Genomic DNA, 21,778 nt, shown 5'->3' on the forward strand with positions numbered 1-21,778 from the left:
GATGGAACTTCCTCTCTGGGGAGGCCGGGTGGGGGTGGGGTCAGGAGGCGCGGCGGGTTCAGCGGGCAGGCGACACCCCTGGCTGATCTGGGGGAAGCCTGCCATCTGCTGGGCACATGGAGAGCCCTCCTTAGCTGAAGTGCCACCTCCAGGAAAATGGAGTTTCAAAGGATGGTGTTTGCCAGCCTCGTCTTTCATGGGGAAGCTGCAGGGCTGTGGTGTCCAGACAGACCTGATTCTGGGGCTGGAGGAAACGGGCTGCCACTCCCAGAGAGTCGGGCCCAGGTGGCCCTCGGCGCCCCACGTCCACGCCCGCCCGGAGAGCAGGCTTCTCTGCACGTCAGCCCCGTGGACCCGACAAAGACGGCTCTCTGCAGCCCCTCATGCTCTGCGGGGCACACAATGTGTCCTTTCACCCCAGGTGGGTCTGGTGGAGCGTGGCGACCTCCCTGGGGGGTGCCCGGCCGGGCAGCTGGCCCTACACTTCCCTGCTCGTGGTTTGGAAGCTCAAGGCACTGTCACTTTCAACTACCGTCAGGGGAACTTCTGAGACCTGACATCCATGTTGGTCACGTCAGTTTCACCCTGAAGGTGAAAGCCTATAAGCCTGTGCCTGTCCACCCTCTCCCAAAAGGGGGGACCGTGACCCCAATTAAATCGTGGCTGCTGTGACCGTGAGCACGCGGAGCACAGGGGAGCGTGCAGGGAGCCCGCTGTCACTCGACACTCTTCCCGGCAGCCCGGCAGCCTGCCAGGCTCAGAGAGAGACCGTAGCTACCAAAAATAATCCTCCCAGTGTTTAAATATTTACAGAAGCAAGACAGATCCTGATGCCTTTACCATCTACAGGGTCCGGCCCTAACCGCCAGCCCTGGGGCTCCTGGGAGAGGCCAAATCCACCCCTACCCCCCCCCCCGCCCCCTTTGCTGGGTCCCAGGTCTCCTCCCTCTCCCTTCCAGATGTGTGCGAATCTCCCTTTCTGTGACCCACAAGACAGCCCCCCTCTCTCCTTCCAGAACATTTCCACTTCTGACTTCTTACTCCCAATGTTACCTCGACCCTGGCAGGCACCTCCTTCCTATAGGCCTTTGGGGCCCCAAAACCCCTCCTCAGGAAAGGCCCCCCCTTCTCTAGAGGGTCTGCATCCCATCTTGGAAACCATCAAATAAAATGTAACAGAAGAGGCATGTGCCATCTAGGCGTGCAGGCTGGTCTCCATGCCTCCTCCTGGGAACCTCCAGGTCACTTAGGGGCCTTGCCCGTGACGGCCTTGTGGGCACGGATGGTCACTGTCCCGCTGTGTGGGACAAAAGGCGGGGCAGTGAGGATGGAGACTTGCCAGGGCACAGGGCTGGGCAGAGCTGGGAGGTGACCAGGGGCTCGGCTCCAGGGTGGCCACACTTAAGGACCATCTGTGTCACTGCCTGCCGCTAAGGAAGGTCGGGAATTTGCTCGAGGCCACCTGCTGGCACCAGAGTCCAGGCCTGCTTCCTCCAGCCCATGACTTTCAAAGGGCAGGCGGTTTGCAATGACCAGTGTGGCTGGGCTTCAGCTGTCAGATCGTCAGGGAAACGATACTCTCAGGTTCCCCAAACAGATTCCCTGAAGCAAGGAAGCACATTCTGGATATGGTGGAGGGGCCACCAGGAGCCCTTTCTCCCTGGCACATCACAGGCATTTAGGGAACACTGGTTGAATTGAAAGGAAAATCCAAGTAAAAATGCCTTGTTTATTCTGCTGGGAATGAACCTTAAGGCAAACAGTAGAGGATACAGGAACGTTCTGATCAAAAGACAAAGGTCATTTGCCACCCCCCTCTAGCTTTTAGGGAGGATTTCATCAGGTATTGGGTTACATTACAACAGCCAAGCGGGAGTCCCAAAAGGCAGAGCGCGGGCTCCCGTCTCACCTGGGAGGCACTGTCACGTCACTGCTCTGTGACCTCACGCTCAGAGCTCTCAGAAGCTCAGGTGGGCCCCGGGCCCTGCAGAGTCCCTGCCAGGGCTGCTGATGCAAGAGCCAGGGCCCCCAGGGCCTCTAGCTTCCTGCTCCCGAGTGGGGCTCTGCGCAGTCAGAGCAACACAGCCCGCAGAGAGCGTCCCCACTACCCCCTGCAACAAATCATCGAGGGTTGCATCAGGTACCTCCAGAGGGGCTGTCGTGGTTTGTGAGCTGAGGGGGAAAGGCCAACAACAGTTTCATTTCCTGTCCTTCGACAGCCATCCTGCAGTGGGCATGCCAATTCCCTGCGGAGCACAGCCTCTCCCAGAGGCTGAACTTCCTTCTTTTCACTTCAGGAGGGTTGATGCACCTATTTCCTCCCTGTCCTGACAGCTTTCATAGAAAGAGGCCAGCTTTCTAAAGAGCTGATGGTCCTTGGTGGTGGGAGCAGTCGACAATAGCATGATTTCAAGAAGATCCACCCATGCAAGGGCTCCACCATGCATCTCTTTGGAATCTTGCTTCCTTGGGTGACACACTTGGCTGGTGACTTTCGGAATCCCTGCTCCAAGCCAGGGAGGGGTCGGGGCTACAGAACCTTCCCCACAACAAGCAGGAGCAACAGAATGCTCTCCAGACCTCCTCCTAGAAGCCACACAGCCATCAAGGAAAAAGGAAGAGGGCTGGCCGAGAACATTAAAAACAAAAATAAAAACAAAAACAAAATAAAAGCAGGACACCAACCAATAGAGACTAGAGCTGGCCAACTCAGTGGCCCTGTGCCACACATGGCAACAAGCGCTTGAAATGTGGCGAATTAAAACTGAGATGTGCTCTAGGGTTAAAGCTTGCATGGGATCCCCAAGACTAAGTACAAAGATAGAGAATATTAAACATCTCTCATCAAGTTTTAATATTGATCGCATGCTAAAATGGTAATATTTTGCATATACTGGGTAATTATTAAAATTAATTTTACATGTCTCTTTTTTACTTATTAAAATGTGGCTATTAGACCTACACAAATATGCCCAACTGACTTTTGGCAAAAGTGCAAAAGCAGTTCCATGGAGGAGGGTTGGCCTTCTCAATGGTCCTGGGGCAACCAAACATCCCCAGGCTAAAAGACAAACCTTACCCTAAGCCTCACTTCTTCCACTGAAATTAACTCAAAATGGGTCATGGACTTACATGTAAAATGTAAAACTATAAAATTTTTAGGAAAATAACAGGAGATCATCTTTGGGATTCAGGACTAGGCCAGGAGTTCTTAGACCTGACACCAAAAGCAAGATCCATAAGAAAAAAAACCTGATAAATTGAGTGTCATCAGAATTAAAATATTTTGCTCTGTGAAAGACCCTGCTGGGAGGATGAAAAGATAACTACAGACTGGGAGAAACACTTGCACATCACGTATCTAACAAAGGACTAGTATCCAGAAAATAAAAAGAACTCTCAAAAATGTAACAGTTAAAAAAAACAGTTAGAATGTAGGCAAAAGACATGAAGAAACATTTCACCAAAGAGGATAAACAGATGGCAAAGAAACACATGAAAAGATGCTCAACATCACTAATCATTAGGGAAATGCAAATTAAAACCACAATGAGATACCACTACACACATATCAAAATGGCCAAAAAATAAAATAGTGACCACACCAAATGCTGGTGAGGATGTGGAGAAACTGTACCATTCACATACTGCTGGTAAAAATGTAAGATGGCACAGCTACTCTGGAAAACAGTTTGGGCAATTTCTTTTAAAACAAAACATGCAACTACCATAGATATGACCCAGCAATTGCACCCCTGGGAATTTCTCCCAGAGAAATACTCACAACAGCTTTATTCATAAATGCCCCAAACTGGAAACAACCCATCAATGAACTTCCTTCAAAGGATGGACAGTTAAACAAACTGGTCTGTGTACACCATGGAATACTACTCAGCAATAAAAAGGAAAGACCTACGGATGCATATGATGGCTTGGATGGAGCTCAAGGGCATTATGCTGAGTGGAAAAGGCCCACATCAAGGTTACAGAGAGTGTGATTCCATTTATATGAAAGTCTTCAGAGACAGAGAATAGAGTAGTGGCTGTGACTGTGAGGGGGAGTGTATGGGAGCCGTGTGATGATGGAACTGTTCTGTACCTTGATTGTGGTCGTGGTTACACAAAGCTACACATGGGATACAACTGCACAGGGATCTATACACATGTACACACAAATGGGTGCTTGAAAGACCAGCCAGATCTGTGAGTTGTACCCACCTCCATTTCCTGGTCTGGAACATGTACTATGGTTTTACACAGGATGCTGCCATCAGGGGAGGTTGGATGAAGGATGCATGGGACCTCCCTGTACATTTTTTGCAACTTCCTGTGACTCTATAGTTATTTCAAAATAGAGTTTTTAAAAACAAGACTACTATAAAATTTTAAATTTTGTGTGGCTCACAGTACATTTTTACTGGACAGTGCTGGTTTAGACCCGGCATCAGCACATAATGGTCCGCTGTCTGTCTTTGTACAACCCATGAACTAAGAATATTTTTTAATAGACTTTATTTTTTAGAGCAGTTTCAGGTTTACAGAAAAGTTGGGCAGAAGGTACAAAGAGTTCCTAGATACTCCTCCACTCACACACAGCGTTTCCCCTATTATTAACATTTTGCATTAGCGTGGTACATTTGTTATGATTGATGAACCAATATCAATACATTATTATTAATATCTAAAGCCCATAGTTTACGTTATGGTTCACTCTTGGTGTTGTACATTCTATGGGTGTTAACAAATGCGTAAGGACATGTATCAGCATTACAGTGTCATCCAGAATAGTTTCACTGCCCTAAAAATCCTCTGTGCTCTATTCAACCCTCCCTCTCCTCTAATCCCTGGCAACAACAGATCTTTTTTTCACTGTCTCCATAGCTTTGACTTTTCCAGAAAGTCATATAGTTGGAATCACACAGTCTGTAGCCTTTTCAGATTGGCTTCTCTCACTTAGCAACATGCATTTAAGTTTCCTCCATGTCTTTTCCTGTCTTGATAGCTCATTTCTTTTTAGCACTGAATAGAATTCCCTTGTCTAGATGGACCAGTTTATTTCTCCATTCACCTACTGAAGAATGAACATCTCAGTTGCTTCCAAGTTTGGCATTTATGACAGAACCTGCTACAGACATCCGTGTGCAGGTTTTTAATTGAAGAATGGGTTTGAACATTTTAAAATGTTGAAAAAGGCAAAAGGAGGGAAATATTTCATGACACATGAAAACTATATGAAATTCAAAGAGTCCATAAATCAAGTTTCATTGGAACCCAGCCACGCCCAACTACTTCCGTATTGCTAGTGGCTGCTTTCTCTCTATGGGCAGAGTTAAGAAGCTACACAGAGGCTGTACAGTTCAAAAAGCTGAAAATACTCACTACATGGCCCTTTACAGAATAGATCTGCTGACCCCTGAGATGGACAATTACAATCCCCAACTTTGAAAGGCCAGAGAGAAGCAAACCAAAATGATAATAGCAATGCCGAAATGATTGATGACCGTAAATATTTTCTTTATGCCTTTCCTCCCAAATTTCTAAAATGGACATATATTACTTTTGTCACTTTTAAAGTAGATTTCCACAGCATCTTTGCTCGGGCCCCACAAGCCTCTCAGGGGGGCTCCTGAACACACCCAGAGGGCTGCAAGGGCTGGGCCAGGAGGGGCGACTGATATGCCAAGTGATGACGGAAACAGGGGCTTCACAGGGCCTGATTTTGTTTTGCTTTTTTGCTTTTTTAACTTCAGAGCTGGTACCTCAGCTAGGAGCCTTCATTCTGTGACCCTGTGCCTCAGCCTTCTCTACAACAGGAGAAGAACAGCCCTGACCACAGGCATTGTTTTAAGGGTTAAATGGTCAGTACCCACAAAGCATGTGCTGGGTTGAATAGTGTCCCCCAAATTCACATCCACCTGGAACCTCCTCATATGACCCTATTTGGCAACAAGGTCTTTACAGATGTAATTAGTTAAAGATCCCAAGATGAGACCATCCTGCATTGAGAGTGGGCCCTAAATCCAAGGACTGATGTCCTTACAAGAAGAGAAGCCACATGACGATGGAGGCAGAGATTGGAGGGACACAGCCATGAGGAATGGCTGGAGCACCAGGAGCTGGCAGAGGCAGGATGGATCCTCCCTGGAGCTTCAGAGGGAGCAAGGCCCTTCAGACACCTTGATTTCGGACTTCTGGCCTCCAGAACTGTGAGAATCCCTCTCTGTTTTTCTAAGCCGCCGGGTTTGTGGTCCTTCCTTATGGCGGCCCCAGGAAACTAACACAAAGCACTTAATATCTGGCTGGCACACTGGTAGGTGCCATAAAAGTGCCACTTTTATTTTTTTCATCCTGGTAAATGACTACCATTTGCCTACTCTGTGCTGAACCTTTTCGAAGTGCTTTTGCTCATCGCCTCTCTTTGGCTTCACAACGGCCCCATTTCACAGATGAGGAAACTGAGGCACAGAGAGATTAAACACCTCGCCAAGCTCATGCCCCAGGGATCACGCGGGACTTGGTTCACATCTGACTGCAGATCTTGCCCAGCCCAGCTGGCCTGCCCCTTCCCTCCCAAGACAGTGTGTCTGAGCCAACAGCTGCCCTAAGTCTCCCACCAAGGGACTGGGCACTGTCGAGATCCAGCCTGAATTCCCTGGCAGCCCCTCCAAGCTCCTGGAGGCAGTGGCAGCCGCCCATCAGTGCGTTTCTACAGCTGCGGGGCAGACAGTGAAGGGCTATTCTCCTCCCCAGGCAGTGCCTGGCTTCCCTGCCTAGGAGGCTCCCAGGCAGGTCCAAGGGCTCAGTCCCACCAGCTGCCCTTCTCAGAGCAGCTTCCTTTGGACCCCTGCTACCAGCCATCCCCAGGCACAGAGATGGGGAGTGACGGGTGACTGCCACCTTGGCTGGGGGGGCTTGGAACAGGCGGGCGGCGGGTGTGGAGAGAGATGCCGGCACAGAGCCTGCCGAGTGCTACAGAAACATAAGACAAGATTAGTCTTAACGACGCACAGAACAGATTGCAGGGTGTCGGGAGATGGGATGTTTTAAAGAAATAAATCTCAGCTCCCGGTTACAGAAGCACAAACAAACCCAAACACCAGATCTTTGGAAGCTGCCAGCTTCCCGGCTGCCAGGCTGCTGCTGGGGGCCCCAAAGGGGTGAGGGTGGGTGTTCCAGGAGCATCCTCAGGGCATCCGGGGCACCTGGCCTGCCCCAATACTGAGTTAGCTCAGAGATACCTTCCTGAAATTTGGGGGGTAGGGGGGTGCACCCCCCAGCGCCTGGCCATCCTATCTCTCACCAACTCTTGGCCATTCCACCTCCTAAATCTCTCTGGAACCCACACTCATCCCTCAGCATTCGTCCCACAGCTCCTCTCCGACCATCACCCTCCCTTCCTGGGCGGCAGCAGCCCCAGGACCTTCCCTCACCCCTTCCGCAGTCCCACTGCTGCTGGAATGGCCTCCGAGGACATCCACTGGTCCAGCCACTGGCCCTTCCCTGTTGCTCCCCCCTTCTTCTTTTTAGGGTCCCATCCTTCTGGCCCCTCCCCTATTCTCAGCCTCCCACCCCTCCTCTCCCACCTCTGGGAGAGGGTTCTTATTTGCTTTAGCTACTATGGGTGGGAAGGGGTGAAAAGCGTCTCCCTCGTTTATATCACCGCCCCCTCCCCCCGCCCCCCGTCTCCAGGAGTGAGCGGTTCTGTATGAACCTCTCATTCCTGCAGGCTTGTCCGCCTCCCCTGAGATGGTTGGACAGAAAAGGAATGGGGCAAGGCTATTTATGAAAACCGCCCAAAGCAGCTAAGAATCTCATGGCATCACACAACCTGCCCCTAACCAGGCTTTGGGTGACCCAGAATGACACCCTCTGGGTCCCTCCTGGCAGCCCCCCATCAATGATACTCAGCGCTTGGACCTGGCCCACCAAGCTCATGGGCTCCAGGTCCTTCTCAGAGGCTGGATTCTCCCCAGAGCAGGGTAGAAGGAGCAGGGCCTGTTACACCAATGACAACGAGAAGGTATGAATAATTCAGCCTTTACGGCTGATACTCTGGTGTCACAGAGCCTTTTCCTCCTAAAGGCAAAAAGCACTTAAGCTGCCATTTATTTCAGCCTGGCTCCCTCTGCGGGGTGGGCGCCGTCATCCGTTGTCACCGTCCCTCCTCACTGGCTTCGGCTTGTGACCCCTCCTGCCACCCACCCCCTAGTAAGCTAGCCCCTGCGTGGGTCGGGGGGAACACCTGTTCAGTTTTCTGGTCTTTTCCCCTTTTTCCCTTGACAGAGCATTTTGAGGGGCTACTCTTTGCCAGGAGTGTGACTACTCCCTCCATCCCCCTCACAAGCACTGTTTCGTCTGGACCTGCACTGTCCAACACAAAGCCCTCGCCGCCTGTGGCTATTGAACTTTAAATTCAGTGAAGATGAATAAATTAAAAATCCAGTTGCTCAGTTGCCAGAGCCACATTTCCAGGGTTCCACAGCCACATGTGGCCAGCGGCTACCACACGGGACAGCGTTCATCACCACGTAAAGTTCTATAGGACGGCACTGGTCCAGGTGACAGGTAAGTCTCACGGAAAAGCAACAGCACAAGGCGGCATATGTTAAATGCCACACAAATAAGACGCCAGGGGAAAGCAGCAGGAGCTCTGTAGGGTGAGCAGGGGTCACGGAGGAGACAGGAGACCGCAGTCTGGCTGGGGTTTCAGCAGGGGAGGGGAGAACATTCCAGCTGGAGGGAGGCTGGGGAAGGGGGAGCCTGCTGGGGCCGGCTGGCCAAAACACCGCATGCGTGGGAAAAGAGGAGAGGAGAGGAGGTCAGGGGGCAGGTGAGCATCGGAGCAGGACCCCAAGGGCAGGCAGCCCGTGTCCCCCTGGGGCTGTACCCGGCTCTCCTGGACCCACGTCTGGGCTGGCTGGACCACTGCACCAATGAAGCCACGGCGAGAGTCCCTGCGTGGCAAGGCCACCCAGCTCGTTCTGTAACCTGAACGCCACCCTTCACTCGGGATGGCCGCCCCAAGAACACACACCAAGAATGACAAAGGAGGGGATGAGAGAGGGGAAACACAGCACACATTTACCCTGGGGGTGGGGGCACCAATGACAACTCTGGGGACGAGGACGGCAGACCATCAGCATCAGCTTCATGGGAAGGACCTCACAGGGTCTTAGGAGGTCTTCTCATTAACAAGCATGCAAGGGACTTCCCTGGCAGACCAGCGGTTAAGACTCTGTGCTCCCACTGCAGGGGGCATGGGTTCCATCCCTGGTCGGGGAACTAAGATCCCACAGGCCGTGCGGCACGGCCAAAAAAACCCCAAAAAACAGAAATAAAAAAACAAGCATGCAAGACAGTGGACAAGGGTGAGCCAGTCTAAGCTGTGTGTGGGTTTATGATTAATATAACCACACTGTAACATTTTTGAAACATGAGAAAAGGAAAAAATTACTCGTAACCACGCTATCCTGACATATTGGCACAGCTTCCTCTCAACCTGTGCTGTCCAATAGAGTGGTCACATGTGCCACTTAAATTTATCTCGATCAATGTCACATAAAATTAAAAATTCAGTGTGTCAGTCACACTAGCCACCTTTCAAGTGTTCCCTAGCTGAGCAGGCCAGTGGTGCTACCTCGAAGGCACAGATCTGGAAAGTTCTAGTGGGCAGCACTGCTTGGCCCGCCTCATTCATGCATCAGGCCTTTCCATAGATTTCAATCAAAATGTGCACATCATTTGCTACCTGCTTTGTTTGTGATGCACTATAAATTTCCATGCTGCAGCACAGCCTTTACAAATACACATTCTTCCGTCTGGCAGTACCGAGGTTCTGAACATTTTGGGGAGTCGGAGGGTGCCCCCTCCTCAGGAAAATGCACACCCACGAGCACACATACAGGAAGCGGTGTAAGACTTCAGGGGGCTCATGGACCCCCATTAAAAATCCCTTGACCTGGAAGATAAACTGGAATGGATGGGTCTCCTTCTCTAGATTCTTCCCCTTTTTCCTCCATTGTAAAGAATAGCATGATGAACATCTTCATGCAAATGTGCTTTATTTCTGTAGTTCAGATTATTTCTTAGGACGAGTTCCGGAAGAGACCTTTTGACTTAGGGAGTGGGAGCTGTGTTTAAGCTCATACATATCGCCACACACGTCCCCAAGGGGGAGCAACTGACACGCCACATGGGGGTCCACATGGGGGTCCTGTTATTTTACACCCTCATCCAACTGGCCCTTGAGACTGGGTACCTCTCAGGACAGAAGCAAATGATGGGGTGGCCACTTATCTTGTCGGTGGGCATCCTCACCTTCATCTCAGTCCAAAGCCTTGATTTCTGACACTGTGGAAGGTACGGGGCTGAGAGCCACAGACCCTAAACCCTGCTTGTATAACTCAGATCTCCACGGGGGGAGGGTCCATGATGACAAGTCAGCAGCACAGCTCTCCTTGTCCACCCATTTCCCAATAGTCCTTGGACACTCATACAGTCAAGGATTTCCAGCCATCACTGTGCTGGGGCTGGTGGGGTGGCTATGGCAGGTGGCCTTGCCATCTAGGGATGAGGCTGTGCCGGGCTATACCCCGCAGGTAGCACACGAATGGACACTGCCTTTCTAACCACTCAGCCCTTCTGTGAACTACCAGCCCCATAACAAAATGTTTAGGGGACTCTCGGATGGGGGCTGCTTCCCCCTCCTCGCCCAGCCCCAGCCCCAGGCTCAGCCTCCATGTGTAGTTCTCCAGTTCTGCCACCAGAGGGATCCCATGAGCCAGCCTGCCTGCTCCCCTCCCAGGGAGCCAATTCCCGGTTAAATTAGGAGCCTCTGCTCCAGGAGCCGCTATGGGTGCATTCAAGTCCTCAAAGACAAGCTCCCTGAGGGGTGTTTGGTCCAGCAGATGCCAGCGCTCTGGGATCTCGCCCCAGATGCCCTCTGCCCAAGGCACAAGGCCCACGCCTCTCTCCCCGGGCTCCCCACCACAGCAGCGGTTCTCATACCTGGCAGCACTTTGAAAACCCCTGGGGAGGTCAAACACTGCCCAGGCCCGGGCCCCATCCCAGCCATTCTGGTTCAATCAGTTTGTGTGTGGCCTGGGCATCAGGAGCCTTCAAAGCTGCCTGGCGCATTCTTGTTTTTCGCTGGGCTGGGAAGCCTTGCTCTATAGCACCCAGTACTACTGACCATTTAGTCCACATTTCCAGGCCCATCACAGGGCAGGAGCTGTGGGAGGGAGGCAGTGGAGGAGCACCAGCTTTGCTTCCAGGTCTCAGATGCGGTGGGGAGACAAAACTGCAACTCAGCTCCGAGAGCAAAGAAGCAAGTAAACATGAATTGCAGGGACGGCCTGGCAGGAAATGTAGATTCCAGGGCCCACCCAGCCCCTTTTGGAATCACATCTGTTTTTTTTTAAGCTCTCAGCAACCTGTCAAGCACGGCTGGGTCAGGAACCAGGGTGCCTCCATGTAATACCTCTCACATTCCGTCTCAAAGACAGGCTGTTTCCACATCAGCCCCTGACTGAAGCACACGCTCCCGGGAGGCAGGGAGGGACCTCACTCATGGCCATCCTGCCCCAGCCCAAAGCCTTGGCTGAATTGGACTGATTGGGCCAGAAAAGCAAGCAATATGGAATTGTTGGAGCTCCACGGCGAAGGAGGGAGCTCCCTCACAACACTAGTCTTCCGAGCACGCCTCGCAGCTCTAAGCAGAAACATGACCCCTAAATTAAGTTGGGTGGAGCAGGGAACTGGAAGGTAAAAGTAGGGTTCCCAAAGCATGACTACAGACAGGACTCATGGTGGGGCAGCCAAACTTTCACACCTGACAGACGCCACCCAGCTTTAGCTCAGGAGTCTGCACGCAATACAGAATAATGCTTCCAAATCCAACTGGAGGTGGAAATTGTTGGGAATATTAGCCAGACACACAAACGGAGTGCTGACACACTTGGATGGACCTTAAGGAAGGAGCCAGACACAAAAGGACACAAGTTGCATGATACCATTGAGGTGAAATGTCCAGAACAGGCAAATCCATAGAGACAGAAAGTGGCTGAGGGAGGGGGGTGGGGAGTGACTGGCAGTGTGGCACCACCAGGGGGAGCTCTGACAGAGCCCCACTGGCGGCGGGACCCAGGCGTGGCTTTGAGTTACGTTCTCAGCCTGGTTTCCTGGTGGGAAACAGCACACGACTCAGGGAACCTCATGGGGCACTGGAGTCCTCGGCTACAGCTGACCACTCCCCTTACATGCACCCTCCAGTACTCGAGACGGATGTTATCAGTTTACCCTTGGGCTTTAATGGACCACATCTTACTGAGGGGAAGAAAACAGGAATGAATCCATCTCAAATTCCTTCCCGCTGAAGCCAGCAAAGCATTCTGCATTCCTCTGCCCTACTCCTTTTCTCCTGGGATTACATCAGTTCATGTGACCTTATGTGCTCTAGGTCTGGTGTAGACCCAGCAGGGTTCGAATCTGGCTCAGCTCCTAAATTAGCTGGGTGACCTCCAGCAAGTTCCTTAACCTCTGAGCCTCGCTTTCCTCTTCTATACACAGGGGGTGATGTTAGCACCTACCTCACAGGGTTTGGGATGGTTGTGAGCATAAAAAGAATTAATCCATGGCACGCATGCCCAGTGCCCAGGCAAAGCTCAGACCATTCACACTTATCACATGCCCATCTCATATCATGAGCTCAATAATTGTGTGCTGACTGTTTGATTATGTCAGCGCTTACTATCATCACGATTATTAGCCTAGAAATCTAATGAGAACAAGGACCACAGCCGAGCATGAGAAGGGGCGGCAGAAGTCCCACACCTGCCCATGCCAGGCCTGCCCCAGCTGCTCTGGGTTAGCCTAAGCCTGTGGTTCATGAGCCTTGTGCACACCTACCTCTGGGAGGCCCCGAGGCCCCCTAACGACACTGTGTGGTGGCCGCCATGAGACTGCAACAACGCTCCCCAATCAGGCAGGGGGTGGGTCTCACTGCTGCCCCTCCTGGTCCCTGCCTGTGTGGCCAGTGAGCCCGCCAGTGTGCCCAGGCATCTGGTTCCCCTGGGCTCTGGGGCTGTACAGTAAATGCTGCCAACTTCCCCCTGGGGTTGTGTTCCAGCCTCTTACAGCTTGAGGGTGTGAGAAGTAGAAAGGCTAGGGACCCCTCTGGTGGGCCGGGCCACGTGCCTGGCTTGGCCCCAGGCAGAGCACAGAGCCTGGCTGGGGACCAGGCCTCCCCCACAAGCCTTCGGCTGCCACCCAGGCCTCCCTGAGTTTGCCTGGGGGTTGTGGGATGACCGACCATCTCCTCCAGAGATGAGCACAAAAGACACCTGGACTGCTGGGGCCTGGCACCAGGGGGGTTAGACAGGGTTATGGGGCCGGTCAGACCTGGCAGGGAATGTTTAGTCCTAAGGAAGGGGAGAGAAGAGGGAGGGAACCCCCAGCACCCCTCCCCCGGACTGTGCATCCATCACAATCCCCTAGGGTGGTGTGAAGTGAGGGGACAGGGTGCGGAGGCTCTGGTGCCTGCGGGATGGGATGCAGGCATCCTCAGCGCTCAGTGAGCAGAGCGGGGACAAATGCCATTGCTCTTGGCTCCAGAGAGGCAGTGGGGAGTCAGGAACTCACCCGCTCTCGCTCTCCAGGAACACGGAGCTGCTGCTCTCTGCGAGTGCGGCGCTGATGGGCGAGAGGCAGAAGGGTGAAGAGAAGGCCTCTGAGTCTGAGTCGAAGGAGCTGGCCCTGCTCACGCCCTCGGCCGACAGCTCCAAGGAGCCCTCCTCCTCGCCCGCCTCGGGTCGCGGCTCCCGGCCCTCTTCCGTCCCGTCCTGCGAACTGACCGCCGACAAGATTCCCGAGTCGCTGTGGGCCGGCTGAGAGGCCAGGAGGGAGCTGTCTGTCCCCAGGCCCAGGGCCAGCTTCTCCCCGTCCTCGGGCGAAGGGCTGACACGCTCGGGGTCTCGGATGCTCTGGGCCACCACCAGGATGTCCTCATCTCTGGGGATTAGGGTGGGCCTGGGCTCCATGGGGGACGGCGGGTGGGGGGCCCCCGAGCTCTGGGTACGCCGGCCCCGAGGGCGGGGTGCCTTGCGCACGGGGGAGCTCTCGGGGGTGATGTAACGCAGTGCCTCCTCGTCCTGCTTCTGGATCCGGGAGTTGGGGACCCATGCGAGGATGAGGGTGGCCCCCAGCAGTTCATCCTTCTCCATGTACAAGCACAGGTAGCCTATGAGGGGTCAGGAGCACAGACGGTTAGGGAGGGCCATGCACGAAGTGCCGCTGGCTGGTTTCTCGCAGGAGCCACACCTGGGTTAGTAAAACTGTGGGGCTGTGCAGGCTAGCCAGGCTCCGGACACAGCCTGGCCCTAAGAAAACACACCTGAGGGATACAGTTGAGCTCAGGATGAATGAGTGCTGTGGGCATTTTCTAAGCACACACACTTAGCAGATCCAGTGGGCCTGGGACCTCAAGCAGCAGCCTGTCCTGTGCTTTCCCTCCTCCTCTCGTTCAGAGCCCCACCCTGTCCACTGTCTGGGGGCTCCAGAGCTTGCCTGCCTCCATCAGCCTCCCGGTCCGGGCAAGCCCAGGGAACTGGGGAGGAACACAGGGGCCCAGAAGCCCCGCTGGCTTCACAGCCTCACCACAATCTTAGGAGGGATACAGGCAGCAGATTTTATTGTTATGTCCCAAAAAGAATAAATCCAAGATGAGTGGCATTTGGGCCTTTTCCAGTTGGCTGTGGCTTCTTAGCATTTCTTCCTTACCACTGTTTTGGAAGAAGGGGCCATCTCGATGTCATGCCCTGCACTGCTGACAAAAATGAGAAGAGCGATCCTCCAAGGCTGCCGGCAGTGCGTGGGTGGGCTCTTCGGGCCCCTGACTGCTCAGTCTGGGGAAAGGTGGCCTTTCCTCCTGCAGCACCTGCCATTTCGGGGTGTCCTGACTCTTGGGCCTGTTGCACCAGGTTCCCAGGCCTCCTGGTTTCTGTTCTGAGAAGCCCCTGGGGCAGGAGCTGGGGTCCCTTTCATGCCCCAGGGCTCTGGCTCAACCCAGAATCCTTAGCCTGGCTCCCATTTCCAAAAGAGGTGGGGGGAACTCCAGGGCTGTCAGCCAGTTATGTAGAAGGATAACATTCGGGTGAGGCCAAGTGTCTCCACACCCGCAGATCACGTGGCTTTGGGCTGGGAAGGGAGCCTGAGACCTCTGGCCCCCTCTCCCTTGCCTCCCATCACAACAGGATGATACCAGAAGCCCTCCAAAGGCTGCTGCTATTTTATTTGTTTTATGCCCAGAACATGTAACACCCTCAGACCCAGGGCTAGAACCTCTGTACCTGGCACCCCAAGTCCTCGGAGTTGGGCGCGTGGTCAGGCGTCCACAGGGTCAAGGTGACATGCCACCCAGAGCCTGTACCCCCTTCTAGAGCACACTCCAGGGACCAGGACCCTGGAATCCCCTGCCCTCACAGTTCAGAGTCTGCTTCCAGGGCCTGCTCGGGGTTTCCCACCTGAGCTGTATGTGGGGGCCGTGGATGGGGCTTTGGTGTCCCCAGGAGAACACCCGGGGCCCCTGTAGTGCAGGAAAGAGCTGGGGCCAGAAGCCGGCTTTCCTGCTTTGGAACCTGGAGGGTCTGGTGATTCTAAGTCTGCACCTAACTGTCCGGGTGACTGTAAAGATATGCTTATCAAGGCAGGAGGACAGAATACTTTTCAAAGAGTTCATTAGTATAATTTAAACTTGTCTTTTTTATTAATTTATTTATTCAGTACTTTGTTGACACATAATTTGCATGCATTAAAGTGCCCAGATCTGATTGTAATTCATAATTTTAAATGTATTGACATCTGATGTGGGACCTCTGTCTGGACTCAGATGGGCTGCAGCCAGGCTGCAGGTACACTGGGACTGGGGATACGGAAGCACCTTTCGGCAGCCTAGGGAGGCCACAGGACGAGCCCAGGGCCTGCCTTCACCCCACCTGCACCCCAGGCTGGCACTGGGGAGCACCTCTGAGCACCAGCCTCCTTGTCCGAGAGACAGGCCTGCCCAGGCTCCAGCCACTCTCATGAGGTTGTTGTGCAAATTACATAAAGCGATACATTTGTCTGTTGCAAGTCATTTGCGCAAATGACAAAGGACCACACAGGCCTCTAGTATCACTAACCCATCTTTTTGATGCTTCCTCAGAGCAGCAGGGCTGAGGGACCCAGGTGTGAGTGCCGGGCTGCCATAACCAGGTCTAACACCCCCAGGCCCCCTGCCTCAGGACAGTCACAGTCAGTGACACTCCTGCAAAGAGAATCTGTGCCCACTCCCTTAGTGCACAAGGAAGCTTGCCGTTTTGGGGCTCAGAATACAACTGGAGCCCTGGAAAAAATGTAGTTTCTTTCTCTGTGGCTTAGCAAAAGATAGCAAAGTCACCGCCACTACAGGAAAAGTTTCCCACTCCTGGGACTAAGGAGAGCCACGGGCTGGAGTGTCCCGGGAATGGCTCAGGGTAACTCTGGGCTCCCATGTGGAGGGTCAGGAAAGGACCCTCCTCCATCTCCATCCCTGCAGAGTCTAAGAATTTTCTTCCCCGATCTCAAAACAGAGGTTTTAAGCACAGAGGGTGCGCAGGATCAAAGATTTCCACGTCCCCAGATTCCTAGGCCTGTTTCATGCCCCACTCAGTCCTCACCCCACACTCAGGACTGCAGGAAGGGACAAAACCACCAAGACTGACCTGAGGGCTATGTTCCTGCACACGCTCAAGGGGGCCTGGCGGAAAGCGTCTCACTGGGCAGGTTCCTGCAGAAGAGGATGCCCTGCTTCCCTTCTGGCTTCCCTCCCCGTGAGCAGGGGGTTCCCTGCTCCCAGAAGCCCTGCAGTGCTCAAATGCCCTCTCCTACTTGCAAATTCAGGCTAATTCCCCTTAAACCGTCCTGCCTACCCTCCATGAGTCAAAGGTCACTGGCCTGCTTCCCAGATGGGGAAATGAGGGCAAATGGGGAAGTGACGCAGGAGCTTGCTAACTTTAGAGAGATCAGCCAGCTCTCCCCAGGCCTGTGACTCCACAGCCCTCCCCTCCCAGGTCTGTGACCCCAAGCCTTCCTCCTCCAGCATGTGACCCCAGGCCTGTGACCCCACTCTGGGCTTACCTGGGTGGTGCTCCCCCAGCCCCTGCAGCCCTTCTGGCGGGTGCACGCAGACATTGTTCTTGGAGTAGATGATCTCCCCATCCAGGACGGAAGGGGGCCCACCGCCGCCACCGGGGGTGAGGGTCAAGAGGTCCGAGGCTTTGGAGGAGGCCCGGCGAAGGAGGCGGCCCAGAGACATTGCCGGGGGAGTGTTTCCATCCTCTGCACACTTGGGCCCAGGCGGGGCTCTTCCAGACCTGCCTGGGGGAGGAAGAGAGAGAAAAGTCATGGCCAAGGTCATGAACTTGGACTGGGTATCCCTGGGGCAGCATCCTACCCCACACCAGTAGGCTGGAAACGGAAGCTGTGGAACCACAGAAGGGGTCCTGCTAGCACAAGGCCATACAGAGGGTGAGCTGGGTCCTCAACAGTGGCGCTATGGACACTTGGGGCTGAGTCCTTCTTGGTGGTGGCGGCTGTCCTGTCCATTGTAGGGTGTTTTGCAGCATTCCTGGCCTCCACCCACCAGATTCCACTAGCACCCCTTTCCACTGTGACAACCAAAACTGTCTCCGGGCATTGCAAATATCCCCAGGGGGCAAAATCACCCTGTTAGGAACTGGTCGAGGGAATTCCCTGGTGTCTAGTGGTTAGGACTTGGCGCTTTCACTGCCATGGGCCCAGGTTCAATCCCAAGTCGGGGAATTCAGATCCCACAAGCCGCGCAGCGTGGCCCAAAGAAAAAAAGAGAGAGAGAGAGAACTGGTCTAGAGGAATCTGTTCCCACGGCAGCAATTTCAAAACCTCCAGGACACAGAGTTCACCCCATGTCCCTTCCTTCCTGAGATTCTCAGCCATCTGCGGTGCTTCCCAGGGAACATCCCGGTTCTCCTTCGTCCTTCCCACCTTTCCCAGCCTTCTCCACCTTCTTCACCTGCCCTGTGTGTCCTCATTATCCCAAAGCCCAGCCTGACGTCCCAACACACGCTGGCTGCCTCAGCTGGGAAGGGGTCACAAGTGATAGGTGAAGGACCCGAGTTAACATACAACTCATTCTTTAAAAAAATAAACTAGAAACCAAAGGATCAGATCCAGAATATATACAGAATTCCTAAAGACTCCCTGCAAAAAAGGAGCAATATCCCAACAGAAAAAGCAGGCGATTCACAGAAGTGGAAACAGAAGGACTGAGAACATGAAATGAAAACCCAACACCCGACACACTGGCAAAAAGCAATTTTAATTCCAGCAAAGATGAAACAAAAGCCCAGGCAGCTATGTGAACCAACCAGACGTTCCCGTCAGTGGGGCTCATGACGGCCGCCCACCAAGCTGGGAGTAGGATGACCACAGGCATGATGTCGCCTGTGTCAATGAAGAGATGTGTGTAAAGCTATTTCCTGGTCAGAGATCATGGATGTCCGAGACTTCAGGCCATGCTGGGCAGGGTGCAGGCCAGGCTCGTGGGGTGGGGTGGCTGGGATGGGAGCGTCGCAGAGGGGCTGCAACTCAAGCTCTCAGAAAGAAAAAAAAAAGACTTGAAGCCGGTATGATAAAATTATTGACTGGGAATGGATAGACCAAATGCAGTCTGTCCATACGATGGGATATTATTCAGCCTTAAGAAGGAGGGAAATTCTGACACCTGCTGCAACATGGATGGACCTTGAGGACATGCTCAGTGAAACCAGCCTGTCACAGAAGGACAAATATTGTATGATTCCACTTATATGAGGTACCTGGGATAGTCAAACTGATAGAGACAGAGAATAGAAGGGTAGGTGCCCGGGGCTGGGCAGGGGCTGGGGAGTTAGTGTTTAATGGGGAGAGTTACTGTTTGGGAAGATGAAGAAGTTCTGGAAATGGATGGTGGTGATGGTTGCACAACAGTGTACCCAAATGTCCCTAATGCCACTGAACTGTGCAGTTAAAAATGGTTAAGAGGGTAAATTTTATGTCATTTTTTTGTGGGTTTTTTTTTAGTGGTCTTTCTTTTTCTTTCCTTCTTTTTCTTTCTTTCTTTCTTCTTTCTCTTTCTCACTCTCTCTCTCTCTCCCTCCCTCCCTCCCCCCTCCCCCTCCCTCCCTCCATTTCTTTATTTTTGGCTGTGTCGGGTCTTAGTTGCAGCACACGGGATCTTTTGTTGCAGCGCGCAGGCTTCTCTCTAGTTGTGGCGTGTGGGTTTTCTCTTTCTAGTTGTGGTGCGTGGGCTCCAGAGTGCATGGACTCTGTAGCTTGCAGCACGTGGGCTCTCTCGTTGAGTCATGCAAGCTCAGTAGTTGTGGCGCTCAGGCTGATTTGCCTCGAGGCATGTGAGATCTTAGTTCCCCGACCAGGGATCGGACCTGAGTCCCCTGCATTGGAAGACGGATTCTTAACCATTGGACCACCGGGGAAGTCCCTCTTTTTTTTTTTGGCCACGCCGCGCAGCTTGCGAGATCTTAGTTCCCCAACCAGGGATTGAACCCGCGCCCTCGGCAATGAGAGTGTGGAGTCCTAACCACTGGACTGCCAGGGAATTCCCTATGTCATGTATGTTTTACCACAGTAAAACTTTTTTGAATAATCAACTGGAGGGGGTTCTCAGGCTAAATTATATTGTTCTTTGCACCCTCTACACTTTGTACCTTTACCCCTAAATCCAGGGCTGATTTAGGATGTTCCCTAAATGGAGTTCTTTCTGTGTCCAGTGCTTGGACGGGTTCTTGGGGCAGAGGGCGGGGGCTGGGGGTCCAGCTGGCTCAGCGGGGTAGGGGTTGTCTCAGTGCTAATTTCCTTCAATGTCCTGGGACCAGGCAGCTCAAGGCTGGATCCTCAGGCCCTTGTGGCTCTCTGGGTGTCCCTCTGTGACCCCTTGCTCTGATCTCCCGTCTCTTTGCATATTTCCAGTTGCCTCCACGGCAACTAACTCTCCCAAACACAGCATCCTTCTAACAGCTCCCTGCAGGCCCAAGAGTCACCCTTCCCATTCCTGCGTCTTTACCCAGAAAAACCCATCACTCTCTTCTCTCTCATTGCTGAGGTTCCCAACGTCAGGATGACCTTGAAAATCACTAGCCGTGGAGACTCAGGCCCAGCTGGGGTCCTCGCCTCCTCAGCCCTGAGCCACAGAAGCCCCTCTATTCTCGGCCATATCCAGGGCCCCGAATCCACCCCTTCTCAGGCATCCCCCACGCCTGAGACACCACTTTCAATGTGGGCTGCAGAATCAAGTTGATCCCTTGGCCCAGGGGACGGCAAGCTGGTTCTGTAAAGGGCCAGACAGGAAATATTTTTGCCTCTGTGGGCCCAACGGTCACTGTGGAGACTACTCGATTCTGCCCTGTTGTGTGAAAGCAGACAGTACGTGGGCAGGTATGCCTGTGGTCCCGCCAGACTTTATTAAATAGATACTCACGCCAATTCCATATAATTTTGACATTACACAAGAAAACTCTTCTAGTTTTTTCACCGATTTAAAACCGTAATAACCATCCTTAGCTCGCGCCCTGTATAAAACAGGAAGAAGGCTAGATTTGGTCCACGGGCGATACGTGGCCGACCCCTGGCTCAGACCACTTTCTGGATACTCGGGGCAGGGCTGCTCCTCACTATCCAAATTCCCTCCGGGCCCAGCTCTGGGGAAGCCTTGTGGCCTCCCCAGGTCGAGGGGGCGACTCTCACTGTCTTAACCACTGAGCCCTGTCTGAACACACAAGGCACATTACGACGCTTGACAACCAATGTTCGAAACTTAAAATAAATCACACTGGAAACTACACATCAAAATATGTGTTTTCTTTCCAATTAATCATCTGGTAAAGCTATATTCTTTTATTCTAATGATGACTTCATTCCATTGTCTGGAATATTTTTAGAATTCAAGAATCATTCCAGAATTACAAGATCAGTTAATGAGCCATACAAGAAAAAGAATTCCCTTCTCCAGATCAGCACTGCCTAGAAGACACACAATGAGAGCCTCGTATGCAATTTTAAGTTTCCTAGTAGCCGCGTTTTTAAAAAGTAAAAAAGAAATGAGGGAAATTCATTTTAATAGTATATTTTTAGTTAAGCCACTATATCCCCAATAGTATCATTTCAGCCTGTAATCAGTATGGAAAAATTACTCATGAGCTATTTTACATTCTTTAAATCTCCAGAATCTGGTGTACATTTTGCACTTAAGCATACCTCAGTTCACACCAGCCACCTTCCAGGTGCTTAGTGGCCTCCTGGGGCCCATGGCCTCCTGCTGGGTGAGGCTGGGGCAGGTCTGGAGCCCCACCTCCTTCTGAGCCTCAAATGGTATTACTTAGTTTAATCACCCTAACCTCCAGAATGTGCTGCAAACAACGCTCAGCTGAGTCCAAAAACCACACCATCTTTAAGCTAAGACGGTTTGCCACCATTGAGGATAATCAAAAGAATGTGCCGGAAGCTCTGAAGGAGATTCCAAAATACAAGTGTTCACAATATAGCGTTTTCCCCACATCGGCTGTGAAACCCCACTGCACCTCTGGAAGGTACATCCTAGAAGCGCAGTTTTGCAAATGAGAAAACAGGGGCTGCACACCCCAAGTCAGCCAGGGAGTGGACACACCTGAACATGAGACCTTTGTCCTCTGTGCGTGGAATTCTGGCTCCTACCCCTGCCCCTGCAACCTGG

General features: G+C 52.7%; 1 protein-coding gene across 2 annotated transcripts in view; it reads right to left on the reverse strand.

Annotated features, from left to right (window-relative positions):
• Positions 1 to 21,778, reverse strand: part of TBC1D16 (TBC1 domain family member 16) — a 78,167-nt gene that overhangs the window by 44,311 nt on the left and 12,078 nt on the right. For both annotated transcript variants that reach the window (XM_068530572.1, XM_068530571.1), the window contains exons 2-3: positions 17,152 to 17,391; positions 13,639 to 14,236 (exon numbers count right to left, since the gene is read on the reverse strand). In XM_068530572.1, coding sequence (XP_068386673.1) covers positions 13,639 to 14,236; positions 17,152 to 17,329 — 776 coding nt within the window. In that variant the 5' untranslated portion in view covers positions 17,330 to 17,391. The remainder of the gene's footprint in view (positions 1 to 13,638; positions 14,237 to 17,151; positions 17,392 to 21,778) is intronic.

Source organism: Eschrichtius robustus, chromosome 20, assembly GCF_028021215.1.
Source record: "Eschrichtius robustus isolate mEscRob2 chromosome 20, mEscRob2.pri, whole genome shotgun sequence".
Lineage (NCBI taxonomy): Eukaryota > Metazoa > Chordata > Mammalia > Artiodactyla > Eschrichtiidae > Eschrichtius > Eschrichtius robustus.